A 17,562-nucleotide genomic window follows, 5' to 3' on the forward strand; every position below is an offset into this window, starting at 1 on the left:
CTTGAATGCAATAATAAGGATTCAGCCAAGCAAAGGCTCTGATGATTTCTGAGCATGAGAATGGCTCTTCTGGGAAGAGAATGATGAGGACATGTAAGATGCACTGGAGGCAGTGAACGCAGCACGCAGGCACTGGGTGGGCTGCGCTATTGCACGAGGTGTCATTCACAGGCTACAAGGTAAGCGGCACCCCCTGGAGTTGTGCGACACAGAGGCCTTGACTGCTATAACCCAAGTTAGTACCTAGCCTAGACTAGCAGTAGTGGCAATGAGAATAGAGAAAGGGGAATAAATGAGTGAACAGATAGATTTGACAAAAAAAAAAAAACCCCACAAAACCCCCCCCACACCCAAAATGAAATCAGACCCAAGGGGTTAAAACCCAGCGAGGAATTTAAGATGATGCTCTAGTTGCTACCATCTATTAAGTTACTCAGTGAATACCTGCTGAGTGCCAACTCTATGTGCTGAGACTAAGAAGTAACAGAAAGAAGGAGGAGACCAAGCAAAGAATAGTGGTGAGGAAGCCTAGGTCAACAGAGAGAAAGAGATGAGGGTTCACTTGTTAAACTGAAGCTGGGGGAAGGCAGCTTCAGGGTCCAATGCTACAGGGAAGTCAACTATGATGGGGACTGAGGCTTACAAAGGCAGGCACTTGGTGACTTATGACACAGATTATTTAATTGCAGAGTGCAGAAATCAAGGAATGGAGGTGGTGTCCTAGCTGGCTTGGCTCAGTGGATAGAGTGTCGACCTGTGGACTGAAGGGTCCCAGGTTCGATTCCGACCAAGGGGACATGCCTGGATTTCGAGCTTGATCCCAAATGGGGGGTATGCAGGAGGCAGCCGATCAATGATTCTCTCTCATCATTGATGTTTCTATCTCTCTCTCCCTCTCCCTTCCTCTCTGAAATCAATAAAGAAATATATATTTAAAAGAAAAAAAAAAGAAATGGAGGTGGTGAGTTTAGGTAGAACTTTTGGTAAGACCGACGGTGAGGAAAAAAGAACCACAGAACAGGAAGACAGACAGCGTGAGGATGAAGCTGCTTAGTGGGTCACACAGAGACCACAGGAGGGCTGAGGAGGCAGCCCTCCCGGGGTGGATGGTGCTGGCAGAGGGATCACACACTGGGTTCCAGTGTGCAGGGGACATGAAAATATCTAAAGAATGATGGATCCCAACTGGTGCTTATTCCCTGCTTAGACCAGGGCTCTGTATGATGGGTGATTAGAACAATATTAGACCACAATGACCATTTATAAAGCACATTCTGTGTGCCATGCACTGTGCTAAGCACTTTACATGGGCCGGTTTTTGTAGGCTTCACAGCAATTCTAAGAGGTAGGTGCTGTTACCACTTTCACTTTGCAGACGAGGAAACAAGCTCTGAGAAATTAAACAATTTGCCAAAAGTCACAAAGCTAGTTAAGTGGTGGAGTCCAGACCGTGGTCAGGTCTGCTTGACCTCATGCACTGAGGCCCCTGCCAAAGGTGAGGGGTGTCTGAAAAGAGCTGAAAACAGATGTTCCTAAAGGGGCCTGATGCTTCCCATGCACACAGTCAAATGGCAGAGTGTGACTGGCTCTTCCCTGTCTGTCCTGAGCCCTAGATAAGAGGAAGTGAGCATACAATGCAAGAAGGCAGACCTGGAAGAGCCATACAAAAAACTTGCTGGCCAGGCTGGGTGGCTCAGTTGTTGGAGTGTCGTGCGTGCACTAAAAAGGTTGCAGGTTCAATCCCCAGTCAAGGCACATACCTAGGTTGAAGGACTCGATCCCTGATTGGATTTGATCCCTGGAAGGGGCAAGTACAGGAGGCAACGGATAAATGTTTCTCTCACTCTGATGTTTCTGTCTCTCCCTTCCTCTCTCTGGAATCAATAAGCATGTCCATGGGTGAGGCTTAAAGAAAAAAAAGGAAAAAAGAAAAGAAAAGAAAAGAAAAGAAAAGAAAAGAAAAGAAAAGAAAAACTTGCTGGAAGTGGAGGTATGGGTCCACAGAGGGCTGATGGTGGAGGAATCCTCGTGTGGCAATCAAGCAGTTTCTCTCTGGGAAGGTTTAGAGGTCTGCAGAGGGGCTTGGCCATCACACTGGGAATCCAGATAAGCAGACTGTGGCCATGACATTCTCCCCCCTGAGAACAGGTGTTCTCAGCAGAGAGTCCCTGGCCTCTCTGGGAGTATATGGATAAGGTTCAGGGGAACTTCAAAACTTAGATCCCAGGAGGAGGGAGCCTCCCGGCACCAAATGTGCTATTAGAACTTAGTGACAGAAAAAGAAAACGGGGGTTGGAACCAGACATGTGAGACTCTTCCTGAGACGATCCTGCTTACCCCTGCTCTGTACTCACATCCCCTCATGCCCCTGATGGAAGCCACCCTCCCATGCAGGCCCCACCTGGATCTTTTCTTGGCGACGTTGCTGCTCGGCTATCTTCCTGGCCAGGGCCAGCTTCTTGGCCCGAAGCTCCTTGATGTCATCCTCGCCCCCGCTGCCTTCAGCCTCTGAATCTTCTTCAAAGTCTTCAATCACCACATCCTCCTCCTTTGGGTGGCGAAACAGGCCAGGAAAGAGAGGATACTGTGAGCCCATGACACTTACCAGACGCACCTTTCTATCCTTCTCGCACCCCCACTCCATGCTTCTTTAGACCATTTCTTACAAAGGGCCCCAAGGTGTGAGTGGTAAAGAGAAGCTGTTACTCCCTCCCCGCAACAGTTGCTCCCTTTTGTACTCTAGGACTCTTTCTGAATGCCAGAGTCAGAGATCCACACGATCAGTCACTCTCACGCAGATAACTTTCATGCTTCTACTCACAGCTCTTCATTCTCCTTTGCCCACACTCACAAAGTCAAACTTTAGGTCTATGTTCATTTTGAAATCACCAAAGGGGAAAACAACAGAGAAAGTTAAACCACCCGATTTAAATCTAATTCATGCTAATAATCTGACAGGAATCAATTCTGGCCAACAGCTGGGAGTTAGACATGGAAGCTCCCTTGCCCCGGACGGCGTCAGGGAGCAGATGCTGTAGCTCAGCAGACCTTGCCCTGGTTTCTTTTTAAGATCACAGCCTGGTGGTGTCAGGGCTGGGCCTCCTTATAGGAATTCACATGACATGACCTTGCTCAGCTGCCCTACCGGGGCTTGGGCAGGCTGGGAGATAGCTGCTAGCTTAGGAGTCTCCTGCAGGCTGGTGGAGACTTCCCCAGGGATGGCACCTCCCTGCTTGCAGCTTCAGCTCTCAGAAGCCACTGCTCCCCGGGTGGTCCCAGGCTCCATTCCCCTCTCTCACTTTTGGCCTTGGTCAGCAGAGAACATGCAGCTGCCCAAGAAGCTTCCTTTGAGGGACAGGGTTAGCATGGGTAATAGGGAGTGATTTAGTAGGAGGAGATTCCTGTGTTTCTAACTCGATGATAATGATGACAATGATTATGACAATAATGGCTACCATTTACTGAGAGCTTAGCACTGGCCAAGGACAGGGCTGTTTTTCATGTATGAACTCATTTAATTTTCACAATGGTCTGAGAAATAGATGCTATTATAATCCCTATTTTATAAATGAACAAACTGAGGTTTAGAGTTAAACAATTTGCTCAAGGTCACAAAGCTAGTAAGTGACATAGCAGGGACTCTAGTGAGTCCAACTCCGAAGTCTGTGCTCTTACTAATAATACCAACCAGCACAGGCATGGGGGCCTAATCTGGACGGTGAGCCCAGATCCATCCTGGAGTGGCTCGGCTTCACCAGGTCTCCCATAGCCCCACCGAGGACCTGGGCAGTACACCCTGCTCTCGCCCCTAACTGCCCATATCCTAGATGATACTCCAGTGGAGTCTTGGCTGAAAGTGGTTGGTAAAGTGTGTGGGGTAGCAGAGTCTAGGGTGGAAAGACAGGTGCTTCGGTAGCATCCCTAAGGAACCGGACTCTGTTATCTTCGTGAAGAATGATGCCTGAAGAAGTATCTACCTCTTCTCTCCCAATCAGCTTAAGTGACTCAGTCTTATAGTCTGAGCACAGATGAGATATCAGGATGGGGCCAGAACTGCCATTATCCTAAGAGGTCTCAGGGGTCTGGGTGCTGTCTGCACTCATTTGACAACCCACAGGCTATAGTGTCACATGGTGCACTTCCAGAGAGACCCTGGGAAGGAGGAAGACACTACATATTTACTTCCTTGTTCATGGGTTAACCTGGACTGGAGTGAGTGGAATAGGATGCCTGACTGGCCCATGAGGGAACGTGGCCTCTGCCTGCTCTGATCAGGATACATGGGTTATCATGGGGCTCTGAGTGAGCTTGACTGAGGTCAAAGGAGGGTCAGCAAGGCTTGTCTGAGGTTTGCTCAGCTCTCACAGCAAACGAGGAAGTTCAGGGTTATGAAATTACACAGACCTGGGTAAGTAGGGTTTCCCAGGGGCCACTAACATACAAGGAACTCAGAAGGCTCGTGGGAAAAGGAAGAAGTGGGCAGCGTGGCATGGGTCACAACCTTTGTCCGGTTAATAAGATTTGAAGGAGAGTGGGGGCACCGCCAAGGTCTGGGACCAGAGAACTGGTCTGTTCCCTGTAGGAGAGAAAGAACTGTGGCTCAGCCCCTCTCTCTGGGCCTCACTTGCCTAACTTGATTTGGCATTGTAGGCTCCACTGGCCAGAGGACATCTCTTACAGCAATCCCGGAGAACTAGCCTTGCTGACCTTCCACGGCTGCCTCAGCCTCCCGGTGTGGGTGAGATAACTGACTTAGCACTGCCCCACCCATGCTTCCCTACACAGTACCCAGGGCTTGGGTGGCACTGCTCTGTCCCGCCTGAAGCCTGGACACCCCGATGGCTTTAGCAACCCCAATGTCTCCTCCCATGCTGACAGCTCATTCTTTCCCATCATTCCCTGCCCAGGTTTCATCTGGGGAGTCTGGAATCGTGGGCTCAGCTTTATCCCTGGAACCACCTCTGTCCTGGAAGCTGAGCCTGTATCATCGGGGTGGGGTGGGGTTGGGTTCTCCAGCTATTCTAATGAAGCCAGTCCAAGACTTTGCTGCTCTGAAGACTGAACCAAAGGTGGCCACTCTATCACTGTTTCAGATCACAAACGACAGCTTCCAGCTGACATCTGGCTTCCCTGGCCTGTTGCTGATTTCATCCCTGCACCCCGCCCTGCTCCGCCAGGCGCTTGAGACTCTTGCGGGCCAAATGACTGTGCTGGCCTACGGGTGACCTGGCCTCTGGCTGGAATTGCTTCCGTCCCTTCCTTAAGTCCCACGTTCCTTCCCACCTAAGTCCCCTCTGTCTTTAACACTGTGGGGTAAAAAGAAGGTAAGAATCAACCATCAGGCAAAAGTGAGCTGTGTGCACATACACCCAGACAGAGTTACCCACACCCAGACACACAGCAGGGCAGCTGGCAGTGATATTAAACACACACATGAGCCAACACCGCTACACACTCACATTTACTCAGAACCCACAGACGGCGGGGAAGCTAGAAGCAGTGTTCAACTTAAACTGACACACAAGCCCAGGACCGACAGACCCACAACAGCAACCACCCCCAGAAAGATACATACATACATGGCAGGGCAACTGCCAGTGAGGTTTAGCAAGGGTAGGTATACAGGCTCACTCGTGCGCACACTAGGGTGAGCGCAGACAGTTTAGAGTGAAGCAAGGGCTACAGGAACAACCAAGGGCAAACAAACAAGAGAATTCCTTAATCACATCAGGATGTGCAGGAGGGAGGGAGGGAGGGAGGGAACGAGGGAGGGAGGGTAGCCGGGGGAGGGGTGATTTTCCACACGGGGCCAGCAATGTCAGCTCTTCCTGTACGTGTGCTAGAGGCTGGAGTTCAGGCCTGTGCTGCGCTGAGCTCCACACATCTATAAACTTGATCCTCAGCCTGAACCCTAACACCCTCCTCCACTCCCTTTCCTAAGCCTCCGGAGCTGCACATTATTAAACTCTTTCTTTCCCTCCCTTCTCCAATGCAACATTAAAAAGAAGCATCTGGAACTCGTAGCAGAGATGGAGGCATTGGGGTGGGACTGGCAGGAAGGGGCACCAGCAGAGTGCACTCTTGAGAAGCTGGCTGGTCACGTTAACATCGACACTGCTCTGAGTGGTTATAAATAACCAGGGGTAGAAGCCGAAGCCATGGGCAGAGCAGGGCTGGAGGGGAAGGAAGGGAGCCTTCCCTCTGCCACAGCGGGCTCTTCCCGCATAGTACCTCATCTTCCAGTTGTTTTCCCTCTTGGCTTCCCATTTCCTTTCCCATGGTGTCTGGGACGGGTGCCACTGACACATATTTTCCACCCTTGAATGCCAGCAGAGGCTCTTCTTGTCCACAAAGGGCTTCCAGAAAATACTTCAGCACTGTGACCCTTTTGCAGTCGGCTGCAATAACCTACAGGGCAAAAGGGAGAGAAGAAAAACAGCCTTTTCTGAAAGGGAAGATGAAGATGAGACGACACTGTTGGCTGCGGAGCACATGAGAAATGTGTCAACGTTGCTGGGCAAGGAGACAGAATGAGTGTGCGGTGTGCATGCATGTGTGACAAGGTGAGCAAGGGCCAAGGGGTAAGGACCAAGATCTTCTAAGGGAAGAAAGTCACTACTGTCTCTCCTTAGGTCATCTTGAGAGTAGCAGACAACCCCAGAATCAATGACAGGTGTCCTCTGGGGTTGTGCCTCCCTCCTGCCTCGCGAAGTCCTGATAATAAAAAAGACTAAATTAAATTCTTTTAAGTTTGGTATCTAATTGATAGAAGGAAGGGTGGAGTGCCAACCACTGGCTTTCACAGAACACAACTTTCTGGTACCCCTCACAGCCACTCTCCATTCTTCTCCAAGCTCCCCTCTCACCAGACTCCCAAAAGGAGAACTTTCAGCTGAGTGCAAAATGAATGATGAGGGCTTTCTTGGCTGTTTCATTTCAGCCAGATCATTTTGGGCTTCCCCTGGCGGGTTCTGCCCCACCTAAGAGCTTCTCATACTCAGAGACTGGGCTCAGGCAGGAAATTGTTGTCAGAAGGGAGACAGGCAAAGCAGGTGGGGGTGTTTCACCAAAGCTCTGCTCCTCCAGGGTTCACGCCATCCTGCTCCCATGTGGCCACATCAGCACATAAGCTGTCAGAGAAGCTGGGGCTGATTTAGCTGAAATGAAATTCAATATATTGAGCAATCGTCAAATTCGTAAGTGTCTCAGATAAGTCTCCATAGTCACCTTGTCTGGAGTCCTTCTCCTGTGAGACCACACACACATGGTGGCCTCACCTGCAAACCCATCTGCTTTGCTTGCACTCCCTCATACCCTTTTCTCCATCTCTGGCCTCTGGGGTCCTCTCCTCCATATGAAAGGGCACTCACCAAGGCAGAGAAGGGGCCCTACTTGATCTGAAGCTTGGAAGCTGGTGAAGGCCAATCCACGCAGGGAAACACACTTCAGTGGTCAGATATGCCACAGGGTGGCAGCCCGTTCTCATCATCATTGATTCTAGCCCATACTGAGTGTCCCCTGCCCCCTCAAAGCTTTCCCACTCCACAACACGAAAGGGAATTCTATGTCTGAATCACACAGTAAAGTATGAACTTGGAGTCTGTCTTTGATTGTTTGCTCACTGTTTCACAGGTGCATTTGTTACTCCTTCACTCGAACAATAACCCCACTGGTGGCAAAGACTACATCTCCTAAGCTCCCTTCGCCAGGGAGTGGGGCACACAGGAAGCTCACTGTAAGGACGGACAAGCACAGAGAAACTCGGCTGAGTACCACAAAGAGCCACGAGGCAGGCATGATCCCTGTTCTCTGGACACTGTGGAAACGAGCACCACTCTATCGCAGGTGCTATGTGACTCCATCCTCTACCCCCTTTCCCAGAAAAACCTGCTACTCTCCCTGCCAAGGAGTGGCTCCTGCTCACCCTCACCATTGGTCCTGGAATCACCATGGGCCTGAATCCCAGGCTATGCACTTCAACTACCTCCACCTGAGAGACTAACCTAAAAGGTGCCCAGCTATCCAGATAAGGCTTTGGAAAGAATAGCTGTCTTGAGCTTGGGGTGCCTGGTCCTGGGCTTACACCTCCTTGAAGGAGGAAGGAAGCTCTCCTTGGACCAGGGCAGGTAACCATGGATTCCATTGCGTGTACTCAAACATGTGATGAAGAAGGCTAGAAATACAGAAGCAGGGGCTAAAAGGCATTAAAGAACAGAGCTGAAATGAGTAATAGCCTGGCAGGCAGCACGCACAGTGGCCTCCCTGAATCCCCAGCCTCACACTTGCAGAGGAAACTTCTGCATTTCCACAAGACTGCCAGTTTCCTCTCTGTGGTCTAATTTTAACCACCTTGTCGTTACAGTGTGTGTCAGCCACCTGACCCCACTATGACCTCTGACCTTATGCCCCAGCTACTGCTTGCACTATGGAGAATTATGTAATGGGTCCAGGACTTTCCTTTTCAGTATGAGGCTGCTACTGCTGAATGGGGAGGAGGTGGGGGTTTAGGGGTGGGAGAAGGACAAAGAAGCAGCTTGTCAGGGTCCTTGGCATCACCTGGATGGTGAGAGGTTATACTGGCACTCCTGCAACGTGCAGCAGAAATCTACCCAGAAGAGGAGAGTGTGCCCGTGCGTGTGTGCTGACAGGAGGGCAGGAAAATTCCCGCTGTTAGAACATAGGCTGGGTGGCATTCTGAGTGGCTCAGGAAGTGTGCAATTCCTGGCCAAGAGGGAGAAAGACCACATGTGTGGATGTGGATTCCTGGAGATGGGGATTTCCAGGGCACAGCGGGACCTAGGGATGCAGACATCCTGAGCCTTCCTGCACACATCCTTAGAGGATCACTGGGAACTGTCATTCACAGAGACTCAACAGCAAAATGCAACGTCCCCCTCCCAATAGTCCCTTTTTCATTTTCACTCCTTTAGAAGCACCTGGTTTCCCCTGAGATTTTGTTTACTAGGGCCACTAGTCCCTCCCTAAAGGGCAAAGGCACTCTTGGCTGATTCTCAAAAGGGCTTTGATCCAGTGGGGTCTCTGAGCTGGTGCTAAGAGGCCTGAAAAGGATTCTACCTGTCTGGAGAAAGAAAAGTCACCCAACCTTTTAGAAGAGGGTCCCTGTTCCTTTGCAATCCAACTAGCAGGGGACCAGCTAAGATTGTACACAGTCCCTTATCTTTCTAAAGTGCACTGTGGGTATAAGACATGGGGTTCTAGCTATTCAGTAAATGGGGAATCGAGAGGCACAAAGTCTAGGGCTTGCCCAGGGGCACAGAGAAGCCTTCTGTCTCTAGCTTGCTAGCCTGCCAGCTAAAGCATTCTGCTTCATGGTAGGAGAAATGCGTCTAGAGGGGTGAGGACCCAGTTCTCTTGGCCCTAGAGTTTCACAGATTGATGGGAATATTCTCCAAGCCTCCAGCACTTGAATCTGGGGGACAAAAGTTTAAATTTGGTTATCAAGATAAATCATGATGGAAGAAGCCCTTCAAACCACCCACAAAAAGGCAACTCCAAGATAATCTTTGGTTGGCCCAGGAGGCCTTCCTGGTAGGAGAGGGGTTAAAGCTAGGCTCCCTGCTTGGAGTGGAAGGAGTCCAGATGAAGTGTATGACATAATCCCCACAACAGCTCTTTTCATGAGTATATTTTTCCATCCTGTATCAATGAAAAACAGAGAATGTAAGTGGTATGTACATTGTAGCTCTGGGCAAACTCTGGATTCTCTAGAGGGGAGAGAGCTGGGCAGCATGGTGTTCCTTCCTGGGCTGTTAACAGGTTGTGCTGGACTGGGGCTAGAGGTGGGGAAAAGGGCTGCTGGCTAAGGAGTATCCCAGGAAACCCGGGACCCTGTACCTTCTCAATGGCAGTCATGGCCCTTCTGGAGGGAGACTCACTGTAGAGATTATTAGGAACTCTAGAATTAATGGACGAAATGTCTTATATAAATCACTCCAGTCAGCTTTGGAAACAGAACTGGGGCTTTAGGTCAGGGAAAAGCTGAAAGCAAGGCACCCAGAGAAAGCCCCTTTTCCTTCTGAGGACCATCTGAGGCAGCGTGTCCCATCAGTGGGAACTGAAACCTCTAGCTTCAGGGCTCCAGTTATCACCCGATCAGGTCCACACGCAAAGAACCAAGCAGAAAGGAAAACTGAAAGTGAGATGCGGCAAGGCGGTACAGGAGTCTGGCCAGTCCCAGGCTCAGTTCCTTAGAAAGACAGAATGTGAGCATGCATGGGGGTAGGTGGAGGCTGGAGTTAAGAGGAAGGTTAGGTCTTGAGGGAAGAAGGAAGAAACTTCTAGGTCAAGAGAGAAGAGGGAAGGCAGACTGAGTTACTGATCTTGGGAACTGTAGGGAATGACAGATAAGCCAAGAATGCGAGTTCTCTGAAAACTGGTGACTCTCCACAGCCACTCTGCAGAGGGCATGCCCAGCTTGGGCAGAGATGCCCAGGTAGAAACAGAAAGAGAGATCTAAAAGAAAAAAAAGAAAAAAGAAAAAGAGATCTAAGCTGTCTTATGGAAGACAGGGGAGGGCAAGAGAGAGAAAAGGAACTGAGCACCAGGCACCAGTCTGCTGTACTCTGAGTTGTAAGATTTAACACACACACCTCAGAGCAGCCATGGGGAAGGGAGGACACCTCCCACCACCTCCCCTGGTCTAGCAAGGGAACAAGGAGGCAGGGTCAGAGAGTGGAACTAGGCTCCTCTGGATGCAGACTCCAGGGAATGAGGAACTCTTTTATCTCTATTGGGTCCCTGTTTTCTCCATACAGACCTCCTGGAAGGCATGAGCATCATAGTGGATGGTTAGATTTTTCAAAATTTCTTTTTCTGAGCTTTTGATTTGGAGGGAATCAGAATTTAAACTTGCAGTATCAGCCAGTTCTATTTTTTTTTTTTTTTTTTTTTGTCTTAGAAAGTCCTGCTTGCTATTGCTCCTCTGGTTAAAGAGAAAAATCACACGGGTTTTCCCCTACAAACTCAAGTTTACAGGTTGTTTTTCTTGTTTCTCTAAATGCAGTCAATTATTCTCACATTTGTTGAACCCTTCAATCAAACTTTATAGCTTGTTAATTTTACAGAATATCCTTAGAGCAAATAAGATGCAGACAGGAAAGTGAAGTCTTGCTGAGATTATTAAGAAACCTTAAAATAGCCTACAAATCCAAAACCAAGGCTGGTAAAATACAAGCTGTTTGGCTGGTTTTTGAGGTCAATTTGCAATGGGTTAATTATCATCTTCAATGAGTCAAGCCTACATTATTGGCTACAAGAAACTGAACTCAGATTAAAGTGTTTTCACAAACTGGGAACCTCTAGTTATGCACAACTCACTCACACAGGAGACTGAAGGGTGGGTAGGACAATTCTGTAGTGGCCAAGGGTGGGTCAGCCTAAGAAGAGGCCTGCCAATTAAAGTTCAGATCCAGGGAATCCTCTGGAGCGGGGAAGACAGAGGAAATGCTTTATTCACATTCCTAGGGGGAGGGGCTTCCAGGTGGGGAGCAGACTCCAGGGGTAGGGGGAAAGCTGGCCACAAGGATGAACAATCATTCTGAAGACAGAGGCAACAGTTTACTACAGAGAGACAGACATTGGCAGCCTACCTGAAGTAGAATGGAATTGAGAGAGCGTTAGAGGGGCAGAGAAAGGAAGAACAAATGCAGGGGCCGAATGACAAAGGGATCAGAGGGAGAGAAGACATGGATACTTGTGCCAGATGCATATCCTGACAACCCCTGGGCATACTGTCCAAGGGGATCAGCTCAATCAGCATTTCACACTTTCCCTATCCCTGCTATAGCAGGACCTCATTTCTATGCAAGACAGCTAAGCATAGGTCTCTCCCTCAGTCCCTTTTGATCCTCATCTCCAGACCCAGCCCTCCCTAGTTCTATAGTTGGCCTGGGCTAGCTGAGGGGTCAGTGGGTCACAAGATGAAATGCTAACATCACTGGCCAACCCGTAGTTGTCACACTATTCCACGTGTCTGGTCCCAGCAGCTGTGTTTCCTTCTTAGCAGAGGCAATGCGGGCCATTACAAATCAGCTGGAAATGTACAGATAGATGCCTGTTCAGAGTGGTATGCAGCCTGCTCAGGCCACCCATATCCTGCCTTGCTTCCTCGAAAGGGAGGCGCGGGAACTGGCAAATGGTTGGATGGGAAGACTTGGCGGTGGGGGGAGAGAATACGCCAATAATTTTATTGAAGATCCCAAAAGGTACAGGTACTTGGCTACTGAGAGGGAGATTATGTTCACACTGGAGAGAGTTGGGAGAACAGAGGCGTTGTGGAGTACACATTAGCAGTGAGAAGTTAAGTACAGTAGGAAATACAGGTCTATTCTGGAAGAGGCAAGTTGAAGCAATACAGGGAGCTGGGCTTCATAGTCAGGCTATGAAACCTGAACCTGAGATCAAACCTTAACTGCCACTTACTAGCTGTGTTTCCTTAGACAAGTTACTTAAAGTCTCTGAGCCTCTGTTGCTCAAGTTGTTTGTGAGGTTCAAAGGAGATAATGCATAGCAAATATTTAGCAAGGTGCCTAGGCCGAGTGCTCAATAAATAAGTGGCTGTTATTTTCTTTCTTCCTTGCTGCGTCACTCTGCTCAGAGGCAGGAGAGGCACTCTGCCTAACACCACTGAGATGTGTGGAAACCAGACTTAGAGGTAAGGAAGGAAGCCTGGGGCTGGCACACAGCCTAGGGCTGAGGGGAGAGGCCCTGAATGCTTACCTGCATGTTGAAGCCGCTGAAATATTTTATTCAGAGCTAAGATGTTGGATCCAGGCTGCTGGGCAGGCCACTTGATGGAGGGAGGACCCAGCTCTCTCTAGTTGTCACTCTTCCTAATTCTCCCAAAAAATTCCTGGACTTAACCAGAGAGGCATGTATGTATTTATAGGACTCTAGAGGCCCTAAGGGTCTGGCTTTAGGACAAGCATGCCAGCAATGCACACATCAGAAATAAAACCCTGTAGTGAACATCACAATTGCCTTGCCCACCTGGTCCCTTCATACTGGGGGGTGTGTATGTCTTTGTCTTTATTAAAAGTATCCTCTTTAAACAAGACCCTGCTGCATCCTTGTTCCAGGCTTCTCAATACAAGAGAAATGATGAGAAAAATTCCCAGTGAGGCATTTTCTACCCACCTGTATTTTCTGAGCTTGGACCTTCTGAACAAAGCCAGATAGGAGTCTGGGTTCTCCTGGGCCGAGTACAGCTTGCTCTTCTTGAACTGTTCTCTCACAGAGAGAAACTACTCTCTTCTAGAGCGCTGAGCTCTGGCTGTACGAGCAAGGTGAATTCTTAACACTGAGCGTGTCACAGAGAACAAACTATAGGGAGCAGAGGATTGGACAGGCTGCAGTCCAATCTGCTTCCCCTGCAGAGTGCTCTGAGAGCAGCCACCCAAATTGGCAGGGTTAGGGGCGGATACTGGCACTGCCAACACAAGCCTTTCAGGTCTGGCTGGCTTCAGCTGGTCTGAAACCTGGAACACAGGCGCTGGGCCCTCACTCACTGAACCAGCAGGGGAGGCTACGAGCTCAGCCCCTGGGGATGAAAGCCCTAGCATCTGTCTCAGTTTGCAAATATCCAATGCAGTCTGTTTCCATACTGCGTTAGTTTTGGGCCAGGAGCACTATATCCTGGGCTCTAGTTGCTCTGAGCCACATTCTTATTTGCTGTCTGGACAGGCAAGATCAGGAGACCACCCCTTAGACGAGTGTTTAGGTTTCTTCACCAGATCTGTTTCTGGTTTTATTTATTTTATGTGTGTGTGTGAGATGCCCTTTCTGAGACATTGGCAGCATTCAACACATTTAGTCAACATTCAATTCAACAAATATTTACGAAGTGCCTACTGTGTGCATTAGACACTATTCTAGGCCCTGAGGATTCAGTAGAGAACAAAGCAAAGTCCTGTGGCTCCAGTGGGGGGGAATGTGACAGAGGTATCACCTCAAAGCCTCCCTGTATCAAAAGAGAAATAGCTCCTCCCCCCACACTCATACATTACCTAAAGCACTCAGGAGGGCAGAAGTCTCATTCCTCTTCTCTCAAGGGAAAAGGAAGAGGAAGCCTGAGGGGAAGAGAAGCTCCTTGTAGAGACCTTGCATACCCTCCTTTATCCCTTTTACACAGAAGGGTCCTGAGGAAGTCAGATGGGGAATTAATTCCCTTGGGCTTAAGCCTTGCTACAAGATTAAATTCCAACTTTTCTCGATGCTTTCCATGATCTGGGCAAGCTCTCTAGCACCCACCCACCCCTCCCACTTGTATATTACCACTCTCACTTCTTGCTATTATTTCCTAATTCTCAACTCCAGGCCCCAGGTAACCTGTTCGATATTCCCTTGCATGCCATTTGCTCCCCTTTGCACCTCGAGACTTAACAGATTATTTCCCTAACCTACAGTGACTTCACCTTTATGCAATCAACTCATTCCCTTATCTTCCTTTAAGTTTGATAAAAAGGCCCCCCCCCCACCCCCTACCCGCCACACACACACATTTTTCCTAAGCCTCTAAAATGTGACAGGGACTGTTAGCCATTCTGGGCACATAAGAGAGAAACAAGGCAGATCTTGATTTCACAGAATTTTCAGTCCAGAGGGATTATGCAGTAACCTGACACTAACCTCTTCCAAATGCACAGTTGTCCTTTCAGCATCTATGGGTTAGTCCCACACTTCCTTCATCTTCTCTGACCTCATAACAGCCCTCAACATCGGTATTACTAACATGCCACAGAGTTACTGATCATTCAAAGCCACACCAGAACCTCAATATCATCTCCCAGTGACCCAACCCTTTCTTGACTATTTCAGGTGAAAAAGGATTAAAGACCCCGAGGAAGCTTTTAAAACCACCATTACTTAATGTTTAAGAAACAAATAAGTAACTTTTATTATTACCTAACAAATGTTCCCCCTGTTAACCTTCAGTTCAGACCATGCTGTATGAAAGGTCTGCTACTGTCTTGAATCTACAAGGGGGCTCACTTCCTACTAGGGAACCCATTCCGTTTTTTAACTCTTCTAAATTGATAAAAATGTCTATCCCTTTTAAGCCCATATCTGCCTCCCAGTGCTTCTAATTCTGTCCTCCGGGCCACATAAAAAAAGTCTAATTATGCTTCTACATGACTGGTCTCAAATTATTTGAAGTCTGCTGTGTGATACCTTCTCTAGGCTAAACAGTCCCACTTCCTTCAACTGTTCCTCACTTCAACTGTCTCCTAAACATCCTGCTTATTTTTCACTAAGACTTTCACTGAGACTACTGTGTCTCCTGTAGTGAGTGCCCACATGTGAGCTGGCGGCAGAGAACAGAGTGGAACATCTCCTTGTTCCAGTCTCGATACCTTGATTCTATGAACAGACTAAAATGGCTTTGGTTTTGCTGTTCACCACCTTGCACTAACACATTGTGAGCTTTTAATGAACAAATTCCCAAATTGTTTTCACATATGTAACTAAATAGTATCTCCCTCCACTAAGTGCAAGAATCCCACTAACTAGTCCCTTTTATAACATTCCTTCACTGAGGTATCGCACATTGTAAGAAACCCTATTATTTAGTACTAGAGGCCCGGTGCACAAAATTCATGCACTGGGGGGGTGTCCCTCAGCCCAGCCTGCACCCTCTCCAATCTGGGACCCCTTGGGGAATGTCCAACTGCCGGCAGTCGGACATCCCTCTCACAATCCGGGACTGCTGGCTCCCAACCACTCGCCTGCCTGCCAGCCTGATCACCCCCTAACCACTCCCCTGCCACCCTGATCAATGCCTAACTGCTCCCCTGCTGGCCCAATCACCCCCAACTGCCCTCCCCTGCTGGCCTGGTCGCCCCCAAATGCCCTCTCCTGCTGGCCCGGTTGCCCCCAACTGCCCTCCCCTGCAGGCCTGGTCACCACCAACTGCCCTCCCCTGCCGGCCTGGTCGCCCCCAACTGCCCTCTCCTGCTGGCCTGGTCCCCCCCAACTGCCCTCCCCTGCTGGCCTGGTCACCCCTAAATGCCCTCCCCTGCTGGCCTGATCGTCCACAACTACCCTCCCTTGCCGGCCATCTTGTGGCAGCCATCTTTGACCACATGGGGGTGGCCATGTTGTGCAAGGGCGTGAGGGTCAATTTGCATATTACATCTTTATTATATAGGATTGTGCTGCATGCTACTTGCTATGGGCAGCTGACTTTCTGGATAAGGTTAAGGTTATGCATTTATTCTTTCTTATTTGATTTCATCTTGTTATGTACTTCTTTCATTGTAGCCTGTAAAGTTCCCTTTGGATCTTAAATTTGTCATCTGAGAATGTATTCCCTCTCAAGTTCAAGACATCCATAATTTGATCTGTTGATTAGTTTATGCTTATCAATATATTTTCCCATTAATCTATCCTATTTTCTCTCCTAAGTAAGTTTCCTAAGGGCAGACAATGTAATTTGTATGTACATACACACAGAAAATCTACCTGCAGCATACACTATGGGTATCTGGACAACATGGATGACTCATTGTGGGAGGCAAATGGTAGCCTTAGGACCTTAGGACAATTCCAGGGGACATCATGATCATGGAGAGGTGCTAACCACATTGTCTACCATGTGAATCATGCTCCTTGGGTTGTATTGCACACAGACAACCTGGACAGATTCAGAGATGCTACTTTCTGCTTTAGGTGGAGTTCCCCATGAAGTTTGGGCTCAATAACTTGGGATAGGTGTTCTCTTTTGACAAACTGCTTTCAGAGTTTCTAGTTTGAAATAAGATACCACAAGAAGCCAAGCTCTGGGCATATCACACGTTGCTGTAAGTAGAGGCTGTTGCCCCAGAGTAAGGTATAACACATCTCAGCAAGAGGTGAGACTTATGCTCTTCAAAGCACTGGTGTTATGCTCTTGGAAATATTATACCCAAGAAATATCTTGAGAATCCCCACAGCAAATTAAAAATATAAAAAATACAGAAATTCTCTGAGATTAGGGCTGAGGTAGAAGGCTACTATAAACTGCATTTTCGAGTCCTACACATCTAGAGTCCTGAGTATCAAATGTGGCTAATAGTACCTCACAGTTAGAGACAAGACAAGCTTTGATAACTAAACCTAACTAATGTCTATTCATGAAGTATAAGTAAGGCAAATGTTGGCACACAGAAGAAGCTAAATAAGTATTAGTTCCCCTTCTTCACCTTTGAACACTAAAAAGCATTATTTTTCAAACCACCTGAATCAGAATCACATAGTGAGCTTGTTAAAACTGTAAATTCCTGGACTCTACTTTGGACTAAATTAGTATTTCTGGGGATAGGGCCTTGTACTGTACACTTTAAATAAGTCTCCCAAGTACTTATGAACACTGAAGTTTCACAATCACTGCTATAAAGGCTGAAAAGATAGGTGGCCACAATTTTGGTCAATTATTCAAATGCAACTCCAGCTAAGGTACAAAAAATATGACCTTATATTTTCCATGGCACTTTTAGGATCTATAAAATCCTTAGCACCCTATGAAGCAATTAACTACTACAATTAGATCATGATAATAAAGGTAAG

At 48.2% G+C, this 17,562-nt stretch overlaps 1 protein-coding gene across 1 annotated transcript in view; it reads right to left on the reverse strand.

Moving 5' to 3' along the window:
* SMG6 (SMG6 nonsense mediated mRNA decay factor) overlaps positions 1 to 17,562 on the reverse strand; it is a 232,056-nt gene that overhangs the window by 17,889 nt on the left and 196,605 nt on the right. Inside the window, exons 14-15 of the mRNA XM_080678773.1 lie at positions 6,232 to 6,408; positions 2,402 to 2,548 (exon numbers count right to left, since the gene is read on the reverse strand). Coding sequence (XP_080534899.1) covers positions 2,402 to 2,548; positions 6,232 to 6,408 — 324 coding nt within the window. The remainder of the gene's footprint in view (positions 1 to 2,401; positions 2,549 to 6,231; positions 6,409 to 17,562) is intronic.

The sequence above is a fragment of the Plecotus auritus genome (assembly GCF_963455305.1).
Source record: "Plecotus auritus genome assembly, chromosome: 7".
NCBI lineage: Eukaryota > Metazoa > Chordata > Mammalia > Chiroptera > Vespertilionidae > Plecotus > Plecotus auritus.